General features: G+C 41.9%; 2 protein-coding genes across 3 annotated transcripts; both read right to left on the bottom strand.

Annotated features, from left to right (window-relative positions):
* Positions 1-565: 565 nt before the first annotated feature.
* rpl27 (ribosomal protein L27) lies at positions 566-4,207 on the bottom strand. Its single transcript, XM_084925194.1, has 5 exons — positions 4,127-4,207; positions 3,551-3,633; positions 2,475-2,644; positions 968-1,078; positions 566-651 (listed from the first exon to the last, which is right to left on the bottom strand). The coding sequence occupies exons 2-5, from the start codon at positions 3,629-3,631 to the stop codon at positions 603-605; spliced, it is 411 nt and encodes a 136-aa protein (XP_084781320.1). The 5' UTR covers positions 3,632-3,633; positions 4,127-4,207; the 3' UTR covers positions 566-602.
* Positions 4,208-6,587: 2,380 nt separating this feature from the next.
* Positions 6,588-12,946, bottom strand: rundc1 (RUN domain containing 1). 2 transcript variants are annotated; one of them, XM_084925183.1, is made up of 6 exons: positions 12,384-12,946; positions 11,687-11,695; positions 11,241-11,399; positions 9,825-10,023; positions 9,642-9,734; positions 6,588-9,477 (listed from the first exon to the last, which is right to left on the bottom strand). In XM_084925183.1, exons 1-6 carry the CDS (start codon positions 12,777-12,779, stop codon positions 8,615-8,617), a joined length of 1,719 nt encoding a protein of 572 aa, XP_084781309.1. In that variant the 5' UTR covers positions 12,780-12,946; the 3' UTR covers positions 6,588-8,614. The 2 variants fall into 2 exon arrangements, with proteins under 2 accessions (XP_084781309.1, XP_084781310.1); XM_084925184.1 differs by lacking the exon at positions 11,687-11,695.
* Positions 12,947-13,408: the final 462 nt, after the last annotated feature.

Below are 13,408 nucleotides of genomic sequence, written 5' to 3'. Positions count from 1 at the left end.
TCACTGCCACATTCATAACACCCTCATTGAATGTTCAAGTATTCGAGCCATACTCCTCTGAAAGTTCCCGAGAATCTCTCATGCTAAAAATGTTCATTGAGTAATTAGTCAGGCTTACATTTTGTTCAACCTTTAAGTTTGTATTTAGCTGTTCCAGCTGATCAAATTCACACAGAAGCAGCAGTGAATGATTTTTCAGCAGAAAATGTGAACTCGTGTCTGTTTCCAGTATCAGTCTTGTAAATGTTCACATTATTGGTGCCGTTTAGTTCCAACCACTGTTAAAAGCAGGCAGTAAGATATCATACAACCTGTTTCAAAGATTAAAAAAAGGTGAGTGATGATTTTGTGCCAAGGTCAGACATCTGCACTACGTTACAGGGTAATTTGGTGCGACTACGTCCTCGTAACCAAGAATAACTCCGATTACTTCTTCAGCAGCTGGTGAATATTACAAGTCTATTTCCACAGTTTTCCAGATTGAATCCTTAAGAATATTTCATGAATTTTCAGTATGAGAAAACACACCCCACCCCACACAAACACGATGAGTCAAGAGTGAAAATCAGTTTTTAAACATTTATTTGTGAAACCGAGTGAATTTAGAATCTGAGCTTCTGGAAGAACCACTTGTTCTTGCCCGTCTTGTACCTGAAACAACAAACAGGAGGTGAAGTCATTTTCTCTGATTAAACAGAACAAACATCACTGATTACGATCTGGACGTGCACACACCAACTGCTTGCTAAGAGGAAATTACAAAATGTATCAAAGAAGGGGTTTATTTTGATCATAACGGGATCTTTTTTCCCATGACTGTGCTGCCGCCGGACTTTTTGTCCACTCAACTCTACTTCAGAACACATACTCATTTTGAAATCATGAAAAATGTAACCCTGATGTACTTTATTAAAATCGAAACATAAATCCTCTGATGTTAAATCAAAAGGAAATCAGGGAGACTCACCTCTCCTCAAACTTGACCTTGGCCTCCCGCCTGGCTTTGCGTTTGAGAGCTGGATCCCTGAAGACGTCCTTGTTCACAACAGTTTTGTCCAGAGGAATATCCACAGAGTATCTGAAGGAGTAAAAACATGTTAAAGACTTTTTTTTATTGACACCAATGGCTGACTGCAGCTCGCTCTGCTGAGCACCTTCATACCTGTAAGATATGAACGATCAGTATCGCTTTACTAGCTTCCAGATTCATAAATTATAAATGGATCATAAACCTGCTCAATGTTCAAGTCGACGTTCTCCCTCAGCGTTGCATCAAGTTTGTTCAACGTTACACTGAATCAGACACATCAAGCACTTAAGGCAGCCTGTGTGGGTGAAAAGCCACTGATGTCAACCAGCAACTAACTGCTGTTTGATAAAAATGACTCCTCTTGTTCAACATTGTTCTACAAATTACAATTTGATCACATCTTCGATCAACAGCTGAACATCACATATTCCTGCATCAGAGCAGCAGCAGGATGACTGTCAGACCTCTTTATACCTCAGTCTAAAAATGAAAGTCACTGGAACAAAACTATAACTGGCCCACATTCTGAAAACCAGGCCCCAGTTAAGAAATAAATAAATAAAAAATGAAGCAAAATCTCTTTTCGTCATCAAGATAAAGTTCTATAGTTTTTATGGGTTTTGGGCACCAAAGATGTCTGAAGAGCATCTGTTCAGATAAAGTGACAGCAGCGTTTAACAGACCTATTTATGTACTTAAAGGGATCAGTCATTTTACGGAGCAAAACAGCTGTCCTAAAATCCAGACTACTTTTTGCTTAAGTGGCTCGTTCACCCTGAAGTAGTAACAATTATTCAGATCAAACGCATAAGGCAAGTCAAGCATGTTGGTCGTTTAAAACAAGTGGATCCAAAAAAAGAAGAAGCAAAGAACAGCTGTTAACAGCTGGAAAGGACAAAAAGAAACAAAAACATCTCCAGTAATAAAACTTTGATCTGAAGACACCACACATTCCAGCTCTCTGCTTAAATAACTGCAAGCAATATAATATTTAAACTTCTAATGAATGCACAGTTCAGATTCAGACACGCACTGTATTTATTTGCACCTCACCGAGTTTGATGGGTGGATTTATGAATATGAGACTCAAACTGTGTCATTACACAAGTTTCACAATATTGATTATCATTGATTATCTGTAAATGTCTTCACAGACACATAAATAATAATGGGAAGAACACCGTGTCAGATTTCAGCCCATAGATTTGATTGGATTTTTGAAAGAAGAATAACCAGCCTCCTCAATTAAACTCAAAACATTTAATCAACAAGATGTTTTTAAAAATGACAGCCTTTCTTGATTTAACATTAATAATATGGTATCCAATCATGTTACAGCTGTTGGACACTTTTTATAAGACATTCCAAAAGACTTCATCTGTCACCACCACTTTATTTTCTTTACAGGAAAACCTAATTATGTCAATGTAGATTAGACACTGACCTGGTGGGCATGAGGTGGTTGTAGTTGAACACCTTAACGAAGGCCTTGATCTTGGACCTTTTGGCGATCTTCTTCTTGCCCATGGATGTGGTCACCTTACGGGGATAGCGGTCGATGCCGGCGACCAGAGCGTGGCTGTAGGGACGGTCAGCGGTGCCATCATCAATGTTCTGCAGGCAGACATTAGCAGGAGGATGTGACATCAGAGACACGAAACACTTACAAGATGAAAAGCTGACATACCACTGCAGTATGTATTTGAAGGCAAAGAAATGTATCAGTGTTTCCCCACGTATCAGTTTTCCTTTAATGTGCTGCCCACCCAAGTAAAGCCAGTTATTTCAGGTGAGTTACCCAGCCTTTTATTTTATTTTTCTCTCCACCTGAGGGAATGACACCATCTGGTATTGTTAACAGAGTCACTATACTTTTTTAATCCCAAAGGAATTTATGTAAACTCAGTTTCATCCCATCTCATGTTTTCCCTTTCAGCTGGTCAGGTATGTCTAGCATTCCAATTATCAATCAGCTACCTTAACTATGGACTTCCACCAACTTGACCATCTTAGAATATCTTCTGAAAAAGAGATGCCTCCTTTCATACAGCACACATCTGTGTGTACAATTCCAAACACTACTAAAGCAAAGTTAGTCTAAGCAAGGAGCTTGAGCTGTGCTCCACAGGCAACATGCTCCCCAGCATCCAACTGTAGGCTCCACAGAGATATTTACTCACCACTTTCTAGTTTTACATCCAATATATATACACATGAAGTGATGAGCTCTGAGCACAAAGCCCAACTGTAGTTATAACAAAACGTTTGTAGGCTGTCTTACTAAAACACATGGGAAACACTGAATACACGGACTGTAATAGGACTTATTTTCTATCCCTCATCACATGGCCTGAAAACTGTATTCTTGGAAATTCAACATGCAGACAAATGGCAATTTGGCTTTCAGATGGACAACTCTGGTAAGAGCTTGGTGTGTACATATTCAGGCACATGTGCCATACAATCAGCAAACTCTTTTAACCGCCTTACAAAAAACTCCCAGAAGCTCTTCGGTCTTACCTTGACGATGACAGCTTTGCGCCCAGCGTAGCGTCCAGCTAGGACCATCACCACCTTCCCAGGCTTCATGAACTTGCCCATTTCTGCCAGAAAGAGAGGGCACATTTGAACTCAGTGTCAATATCAACTCAAACCCGTCAATCCGCCAACACGTCTCCAAGTCGGCCTCTCGTTTATGCTACATTAGCATTAGCTTTCAGCTAGGCTAATAGCTTTCAAGCTGTTTTCATTTTAATTATTTTGCTCGGACACATTATTAAGTGCACCGCATAAGCCCCTTTACTTATAGCAAAACTAATACAGCTCAATAAGATGCCTACACACATAAACAGTCGGTTCAATGGGACTCTGAGCGTCTACACATCAAGGAAGCTGCCATGTTGAAAAGAGCACAGCTGGGGACGAAGCGCTGCGATAAATCTGCTCATTTTCTTTCTTTAGCAAACAAAATCTACAAACTAACGGCCACATCTGAACTAACAGAGTCGGTGCCGTCTATGTATCATGGAAAAAATGATAAAATTAGGCGCATTTGGAGCGATGGATGAAGATTGTTTGAAGGGAAATCGCACTCACTGATGCTGTTCTACGGCCACCGCTAACAGGAAAGGAAGTCCACAAGGTTTAGCTGAACTTTGACCCATCGGTCTGCCTACGTCACATCCGTAAGTATCAGCAAGCGAATGTTTTTTTTGTTTATAAATTTTTATTAAACAAAAAATTCACCAGAACTCGATCATTAAATAAAAGTTATTATGTTAGCACTTCGTTTTAAAAATAGGAACCTAAAGAAAAAAGACACCAGAGGCGGATTATTACGTTTCTTTAGATTTTCACCTTATTGAACAATTTTCAAGTTATTTCAGAGTAAAAAAACAGACGTGGGACACAGAAATGTTTCAGTCGGTGGCATAGAGACTCAGTTATGAAATCTAAATAAAAGAAATTAGTGTAATTAGGGTTACAAGAAAAATCAGGTAGATTTATTATTATTTTATTATTTGCACCATCTGCAGCAGCATTCAGTCCCCCGACAATCATCCACATGCTTTGCTCCATTAAACCTTGTGTGGTGTTCAAATGTTTGTCACTCAGATAATGTTGGCGGGTCTGGTGGACCCAAGACATTGCTGAGCTATTAAATCAATCCACCAATAGCAATTTATGTACAAATACCTAACAGATTTGTACTTATTCCAATTCCAAGCAATACAGATCACATATATATGGTTATTATTTGGTGTTTACTTCTCTCCTTTTATGAAGAGAACTATTTTGTTTTCTTTCTTATCTGTCTTATCTAATAAAGATGAAAGCAACCATGTTCTAAAAACTTCATCATACTGCCTTGTAAAGTCACTGAAGCTCTCTGAGCAGACAATCTTAGGTTGTGCATCACCCTTGATTTGCAGCTGGGACCGAGTATGAGAAACTATAGATCCTTCCCATAAGACAGAGGGGTAAAATGTGCATTACAATTATTGTTGTTATGAATTTTGAAATTTACTGCTTTACAAAAAAGAAGAAAATAGCAAGAATTTTGACTTTTTTCTCAGAATTCTGGAAAAGAAAAAAAAAAGACGTGCCCACTTTTTTCCCCACTGGCCCTAATCCTCTACCATTCATACTTGGTTCGAATTTGTGTATAAAAACATAAAATTAGTCTATTTTCCTCATAAACAAGAACATCAGTTTTAAAGTTTTTGATAGTTTTCTAAAATATTTGTGTTTTCTTTTTCCTGTGACAGGTGCTTGAAATGTCACATTGTTTGAACATTGTGTGGGAAAAAAAAACAGGAGCAGAGAGGCAAAGCACGCACACACTGAAACAGGAAGCCACATATGAGGAGGACAGGGGGAAGGGGCACAATACCTCCACACTCACTGTATATGATCCCCAAGTCGAGTGGATCCAAACACTGTGTGTGATATAAACATGTAGGGGGGAAGGGCTACAATGTGAAGTCATTGAAAATGTGTTATTTGATATTTTCTTCGCAGAAAATGATGCAAAACAGAGTCTGAGGTGGAAATATTGAGCTGCATAATCTCTCTTTGGGCAAACATTGAAAACAGGTCCAACAAACCTGAACACCACACAAGCGTTAAAAACAAGCAAACAAACCAAATAAACCCAACCAACCCTGCTCCTGCTATAAGACAGCAACTTCTGACCTTCGCCATCATTAAACATCCAGAAATAACAGCGGATTTTAGCTAATAGGTTCAGCATTGAATATTAATTTTTTACTGATAAATATCAAAGAAAGGGGCTGTTAGTCCCTTTGTATTAGACACATGAGGTGTGATCAAGACCCAAACCATATTCAGCCTCAGTTTGGGTGAGACTGCGTTCAGTTTGGATGCAGTTTCACTTACTGGTGAAGAAATCATCAATCAGTAGGCAGAACTGAATGCATCCATGGTGGTTTATTGTAGGAGTTTGAAGGGAAACTGTAACATTAACTGCACAGACACATGAAGCAGTAGATCTGATTTAATTTATCTCGAAATTCCTAAAGTAATTTCAGTAAAATCTGTTAATTCAGTGAATCAGAAACCTAACTCAACTGTTCAACCAATCCACTGCTCTGCATTGCTGATGGGTACCTGTGTGAGTGCAGTCATCTGGCTTAAAGTTATCCTGCTATCACAGTGTCCACTAGAGTGACTGCTCCCTCCTGTCTTTGAATACCTTTCATTCATATTAACGCATTCACGATCACATTTTACCAAGTCTTAAATGTACGCACTCTGGTGGCTTGAAATTGAAACTGTTTTTATTCGGCTTACTTTTTCCTCTTCTTCAGTCACTCTCATTTGGATGGGCTGTTTTCAGACAGCTGCAACCCACAGTCTGCCCGATCTGTTGTGCACAGCAGGACAAAGATTAGATGCATTCTCATAGCCAGTCTCTCTTCAAAACATTGGCTTTAGAGTCTAATCTATAGACTGTAGCTATAAATAAATAACCCAGATTAAGCCATCTCCCAACAGGCATTACAATTAGGCTTTTAGAAACAGAAGAGATAAAGCCTTGTGAGAAGCTCAGCAGTTCATTTATTACATTTAATTCATTTACAGACCAGGTTCCATTAAATAAGATTAAAAACTAAAAGATAAACATCGTTCATATCCCAATATATAATAAAACAAACAGATGACCCAGTGTTTCTACTGTTACCAGACTGAACTGCTACAGTTACAGTACAGCTGCTACTTTAACCCTTTAACTGTTGAGCTAAGCTATTAAATAAATAAATGTCTCAATACACAAATAACACAACAGCTGAACAAAAAGCAAAAACAGGGGAAAGAATGAGGAAAACATAACAAACCTATCCCAAACACACTTTGCTATTCACGTAACACATGGTGCACACATGGTCTCGTGCAGGAAATAAACTCAGAGGTTTGATACATACTTGTGGTCACAGGAACACTGAAGCTTTAGTCCCGAAAACAAGACTTAAACTACACTCAGCTTGCAGGTGCAGTTCACCCCAAAATCAAATTTACACAACAGTCCTCTGGTGTTTAGTGCGATTTGTCCTTCTAAATGGTTTTGGTTTTCAGCGGTTTAAGAGAGATCCCTGCTCAGCTGTGGAAATACCTGCTTATGTTGAATAAAAACTAAATGACACAGTTGGTCCCATAAATGGATTTTTACAATATATATGAATTACTATTCAAATGTTTGAAGATCATGACCTTCCCTACTATTTATCCTTTGTGTAGGAACCTTTTTCCTTCCACTAAACTAGTTCTTGCCAAAAATTCTTGGTAAAATATCTTTAATCAGCAAAACGCCAGAAGGTGGCGGTAATGCATTTAACCTGTGATTGACAGTCAATTCCCAGTTCCAAAAGACAGAGATGAAGATGGTGCTCGAGGCTTTATGACAACACTGCACAAACCAATGGGTCACCGTGGCTACGTCCATCTTTTTTACCGTCTGTGCTAACTACCAGGCAAGAGGTGGATGCAGGAACTGTGCAGTCTGGCCCTCCTCTTGAAGTTAGCATGTCACAGGGTCACAGGGTGGGGGAAATCCCAATGAATCTCACAATGTTTTGGCTTCAAATAATAACAAGCAGCACTAACAGCCAAACGATAGCAGATAGAAATTCAATTTTGGGGTGAACTCTGACTTAATAGCATCTACGGTTTATACATTCAGTTATATAGGACGTGCAACTGAGCTGGTCTCAGGATGATGGAAAAAAACAAAACAAAAGTTTATATCCTACAATTATGTCAGTTTTGGGATATTCTCATCTATATGAGCTGGATTGAACTACACCTGAAAGGAGGAGGAAAGCAGCAGTTTATACAGGGTCAAAATGCTTTTTCAAACCTGAAACACCAGAAGTGACACCAGCTTCATCTGCTACAGCTGCATATTTCTTACATAACACCACCCACATCTGGGTTTTCCTCAGCGGAGGAAACCGTAACGCACATTTTCCTTTACGGGCTGACCTAAGTGCTGCCGTTTAGCCAGTTTGCTACACATGATTTACCAGCTGAATTATTCATTCGCAAACAGAAGCCACTGCACTTTTCACTGAGGACAAGCACCCGTGACAGCTCTTGTTTACCATGGGGAGGCCACGGTAGAGCAAACTTCCCGCTCATTCATTTACTTCCTGGATTGTCAGACTGGAAATTACAGTAGTGATTACTGTAAAACTCTCACACAATGTTTGCTGCATAGCTCAGGCCACTAACAGGTACGACAGGGGAATGATACAGTATGATGAGCAGCACAGGTCGCTAAGGTCAGGAAGGCTAAAGATGAGGTAATCTCCATCTCCACAATAAGGCATTTTTACAGTACAAGCAGCTGAGTCTTTGATATTTTAATATAGCAGGAATGCAGACTAACACGACATTATCACCCATGCATGTAGTGTAGACATCACATACTTGCACTTAACTTTAGAAGGGTTGCTGCTTAGATAACCTTTAAAAGGCTACATACTAAAAGCAAAGTCATGCTTTTGGTCCTGAATGTTTGGTAAGAGCAGTTTAGTTCAGCTGATAAAACAAACACTCTCATCCTCAGAAAGCATCTTTAATGTTCTTCAGCTGCCGAACAGCCAGATCCACAGGGAGGTTGAACCTGAGGTGGCTGATGCGACCCAGGATGCGCAGGGCTCCTTCGAAGCCGGTCTGCGCCATGTAACTCCACGAGTGATAGTGCGGGTGTATCAGAGTGCCCGACTTGCACAGCAGGTTGAGCCACGATACGAGCCGCTGCTCATTCAGAGCCATGCACACCAGAGCTTTGAACTCCGAGTCCGGTCCTCGCTTGTAACGTCCATGCTCCTTCAGCACAGTGTGAACGGCCCACAGCAGAGACTGCTTAGGCGTGACGGTTACCGGGCCGCTCCCAACGTGCAGGCCGAAGGACTGAGAGAGCTGGCGGGCCGGTGACTCTACGAAGGCCTTCCCGTTTTTGGAGTGGTAGTACTTCACAAAGAGTTCCCATGGGTGCATGGTTTGTGAGACTGGTCTGTAAGGCAGAAGGCAGGAGATGGGTGCCAGCACTACGCTCATGGTCTGAGAGGGTGAAAAGAGGCCGTGAGCCAACAAGTCTTTCAGAGCAATGGCCAGCTCCTTCCTCACAGACGTCGTCAGCTCGTCTCGGGCCCCCAGTGTGGAGCTGCTGGTGTAATTGACCACGTGTTCGACAGATGGGTGCCTATGCGATCCCAGAACTCGCACCTTCTCCACAGCTGCCTCCAGACGCTGCAGCAGAGGTCCATAGTCCTGCCCGCACAGATCCTGAGGCCACATGCTCTGGGGGACGTGTCCGGTCGCGCAGCCAAATTGGCTGGCAGCGAAGATTTGCAGCACAGCCAGGGCCTTCTGGATCAGCTGCAGGCCGGTCTCTCGCATCTTCTGGGCCTGCTCTGGGTCCACTGCAGCAGGAAGAACCACAAGAAAAACGCATATTAGGAACGCACACATTTTAAAGACTTTATCTTACAAACGCTACAAAGCAAAAAAAAAATGTACCCTGTGTTATCAAAGCTACAGTTAAGAAATCTCTGTACACATACAACAAACACACAGAGTGTCCGACCTTTCTTCTTTGCTCCTGGAGATCTGGTATTGGTCCCTGCTGCGCGTGGCTGCTGGCTGCGTCCATCTGACAAAAGAGGGTTCCCCACCTCATCTTGTGGAAGAAAATGTCAAAGTTATCATGTGAACGAAATTAAAAATGAATCTCATTGCTAGTAAAACCACGGCTCAGAAGGCTGTGTACCCTGGATGAAGTTGATGAACATCTCCAGATCCCTGATTTGCGTTTTGAGCTGCTCCACCAGCTGCTCTTTGACTCTGGCTGGGTTCACTATCTGAGCGATGGCAGCGTCCACTCTCTGCCTCAGCTCCTCAGGTGACAAGTTCCCGATGTCCTCGTTCAGGTTTACATCCAACTTTTTGATCAACTCGTCAATGATGACCTGGAAAGCACAAGACAGGCTGAAGGTTAAACGCCTTTTGCGTAATGTCACTGCCTCCAAGAGGGAGTAGGAGCTTTTGAAAGTTAAGGGGATTCTTAAATTTAAACTTGATGGCTGTGTAAATATGTTGCTGTTGAAAGTTGCTTATTTACACACCCAACAGATAAATGGCCTGTATTTGTATAGTGCATTACTAGTCCCTAAGGACCCCAAAGCGCTTTACACATTCAGTCATACACACATTCACACACTAGTGATGGCAGCTACATTGTAGCCACAGCCACCCTGGGGCGCACTGACAGAGGCGAGGCTGCCGAACACTGGCGCCACCGGGCCCTCTGACCACCACCAGTAGGCAACAGGTGAAGTGTCTTGCCCAAGGACACAACGACTGAGACTGTCTAAGCCGGGGCTCGAACCGGCAACCTTCCGATTACAAGGCCACGATCGCTCCAAATTTGGCCGATGACATCATGGAGATCACTTCGACTTTCTCATGTTTGCATGGCTTCATTCAGTGGCATCACTAACACGCAGTTCAAAAGTCTAATGAATAAGGGATTGGTTCAGCTGAGAAACTCTTTTGCTCTTAGAGTTTATAGTCGCGAATGAATCTGTGGAAATGTTGTACTTTTAAAAATCCCTCATTAAAAAAAACCCCTTCTGAACATAATGTGATCTGGAGCAGGTTATCTAACAGTGATCTCCCCTAGATAAAAGAGCCATCTTCCTGACAGCGAAATCTTTCGCTTTAGTCTCAAGTTCCTCACCCTTCCAGATCAAACCAACTTTGATTTCCTGTTATATAACCTTCAGATATGCTAACAAAGAAATGGCACAAAAATAACTCAAATATAAATACAACTACCATTACAGCTTTGTGATTACAGGATAACCTCTGTACTTTTTAAAAGACATAAGTATTAATAGGTATGAGAGAGAAACAGCTATATCCTTACAAAACCTGGGGCACGTTGAGGTTAGATATTTGACTTGTTCCACCTGAGCTGAAACACGCAAACATCACATTATATTGCTCAGTATAATGCAATGTTTATGAAAGTACCCGAGGACACGTCAGACGATGGAAGAGCTTGAAGTTTTTATTTGCACTTTGGTGGTTGTAAAGATTAAAAGAGAAACAGGGATTGAAGGCTGTCAGGAAAACCTGTAAACAGCCTTTAAGTGCTGTGACGTTTGCATTGACACAAACCCACCTTCTGTCTCTCCATGACGACGGACTGCGGCAGCGAGTCGTAGCTTCCCTCCTGGTAGGCAAAGCGCTCAAGATCATCCAGCTGCGTCTTCAGCTGGAAAATGAGATCCTTCTGTTTTTCCCTCTGCGCTTCCAGACGTTCCCTCTTCTCCCTCTCACTCTGACAGGAGAAAAACACAAACAGTCACTCTAGATTTTACAGACAGGAGGAGCTGACAGTGTGAGCATCACAACACTGAAACAGCATGTAACAAACAGACACCAGTGTGGACCCTTTGCCAGCATCAATAAACGGAAATTTTGTTCCCAGCAGTTTCTAGTTAAGATGAAAAAACACACACAAAAAAAACAGAATATTTGGGCCACTTCAAGGTCTAACAAACACTGAACAGGACTTTTACACAAACCAAACTCTCAACGAGACATCAGGTATCGCTTCATACTCACCAGATCGCCCTGCAAGCAAAGCATGCACAGGGGAGACAAAGAAAAAGGGCTTTTAGGTCAAACACACGAGGAAAATCTATAGTCACACATACAGCAGCTAACGAGGACAAGGCTGTGGCCGAAGAGGGGTTAAAAAGAAGAAGAAGAAAAGGAACAAAGCAGGTGGCTTCAATATCCCTGTGCAAACACAAGCCTTTATTAAACAGATTGAGATCTGCTCGAGGCATTTTTATTGAGCCTGCGCCGCTGTGACTCACAGGCCTGTGACAAAAGACCATGAGAGATAAGAGTTCTGCAGGAACAACACACAGGTGGGCGCAGCAGCCAATCCTGTGATGCAATAAAGACACTTTAATCAGAATAACTGGCTGCTAGAGAGTAAATGTGTGCATGTTGGGCAGTTTAATAGCGCTATGGGCATTTACCCATCAGAATAGACAGAAAATCAGGAGGCTGAAAAAAATACGCTAATTAGTACAGGTATGCAATGTTTATCCAATTTTAATGCTGACATAGAAACAGCTTTTCAGCCGTTTGGTACAGAATACCAATAATATACAGCAATCCTAATATATGGAGTGAATGTGAGTAATAATAGGAATCAATTACAGAGCAACACAAGGAAATATTTATTTTAAAATTATGACACTTCTCGTCTGCGCACTGTCTGGAGGAAGTATAAAATCAGAGTCCTCACCGAGTTCTCCAGCTGCTTGGTGTCCTGAGCCCTGCAGCCCACCACATGCGGGCATCCCCTGAAGGCGAACTCCTCCAGGTCTGCCAGCATCCTCTCCTTCTCCTCGCTCTGTGCGTGAACGATCTGCTTCAGTCTGAACTGGACCTGAGCGAAGTGAGAGGTGAGTGCGAGGAGAGAGGAGTTTAGTAAGTCCTGCTCCTCCTCGAGCCTCCTCAGCCGGGAGGTCATTTCCTCCTCACTGGCCGACGTCGAGCATCTCTGCCTGGAATGAGCGCCGCTGCCGCAGCTCCCGCTCTCATCCTCGGGGCTAGCCACAGCACCCACCGGAGCCCACCGCTCCCCTGCTCCGGCTAGTACAGCCTCGCTATCCGAGGCTGACAGCTCGTCTGTGGACATCTTTGAACAGCCGACCTCGCTTCGGAACCGTGTCCGCTTTAATGTCGACGCTTGGAAAATCGTTTATTTTCTAATGCTGAGCCGAAAACAAGTAGAATCAACACAGACGGAACAGGTGCAACGCCATCTTAGGAGGAAGGATGATTCATACGTCAAAACGCAGGCAAGTCAAGTAAACGGAGTCAATTGCCGGAAACTGGGCTCGCATGTCTTCAAAATAAAAGTTTAAATAAACGTTTACCTTAATATCGGAAATACATAAATGCATAAAAGGATGAGCTAAATGAGCTAAAGGGACCCCGTTGGAAATGAAACATTTAATTATATCTTGAATGTAATTGCACTGAGAACCGGAGGAGCAGATCAGCTAATCACATTCTGCACTCAAAGGAAAATCTACTGGACCTCACAAACGAAATAATTCTGTGGCTTACTTTTCATTAATTACCCCACCTGCCAAATCCCATTTTAACGTCCCTCTATATATTTATACAATGTATAAAACACACCATTACTGCCAACATGTAACTTTAAGCTTTCGATTAATGTAATAAATAATTTCACAGTTCATTTGAAGTGTCGTATTTTCCAATTTATTTTTAAATATTTTATTTTTACTTGTTGTTTTA

This window comes from Perissodus microlepis, chromosome 4 (assembly GCF_051167445.1).
Source record: "Perissodus microlepis isolate ML-2025 ecotype Zambia chromosome 4, ASM5116744v1, whole genome shotgun sequence".
Classification (NCBI taxonomy): Eukaryota; Metazoa; Chordata; class Actinopteri; order Cichliformes; family Cichlidae; genus Perissodus; species Perissodus microlepis.
Note: the sequence above shows the minus strand (reverse complement) of the source record. Positions and strands in the feature narration are given on the sequence as shown.

Bases quoted from the DNA above. Each gene is read 5' to 3' on its own strand.
- rpl27 (XM_084925194.1), bottom strand. From the start codon at position 3,631: ATGGGCAAGTTCATGAAGCCTGGGAAGGTGGTGATGGTCCTAGCTGGA. The intron at 2,645-3,550 runs GTAAGACCGAAG...GTCTGCCTGCAG, and splicing joins GCAAAGCTGTCATCGTCAAG to AACATTGATGATGGCACCGC. The intron at 1,079-2,474 runs GTCAGTGTCTAA...TTACTCCTTCAG, and splicing joins AACCACCTCATGCCCACCAG to ATACTCTGTGGATATTCCTC.
- rundc1 (XM_084925183.1), bottom strand. From the start codon at position 12,779: ATGTCCACAGACGAGCTGTCAGCCTCGGATAGCGAGGCTGTACTAGCC. The intron at 10,024-11,240 runs GTGGGTTTGTGT...TGTGCTTTCCAG, and splicing joins TCGTCATGGAGAGACAGAAG to GTCATCATTGACGAGTTGAT. The intron at 9,735-9,824 runs GTACACAGCCTT...TTCTTCCACAAG, and splicing joins GTTCATCAACTTCATCCAGG to ATGAGGTGGGGAACCCTCTT.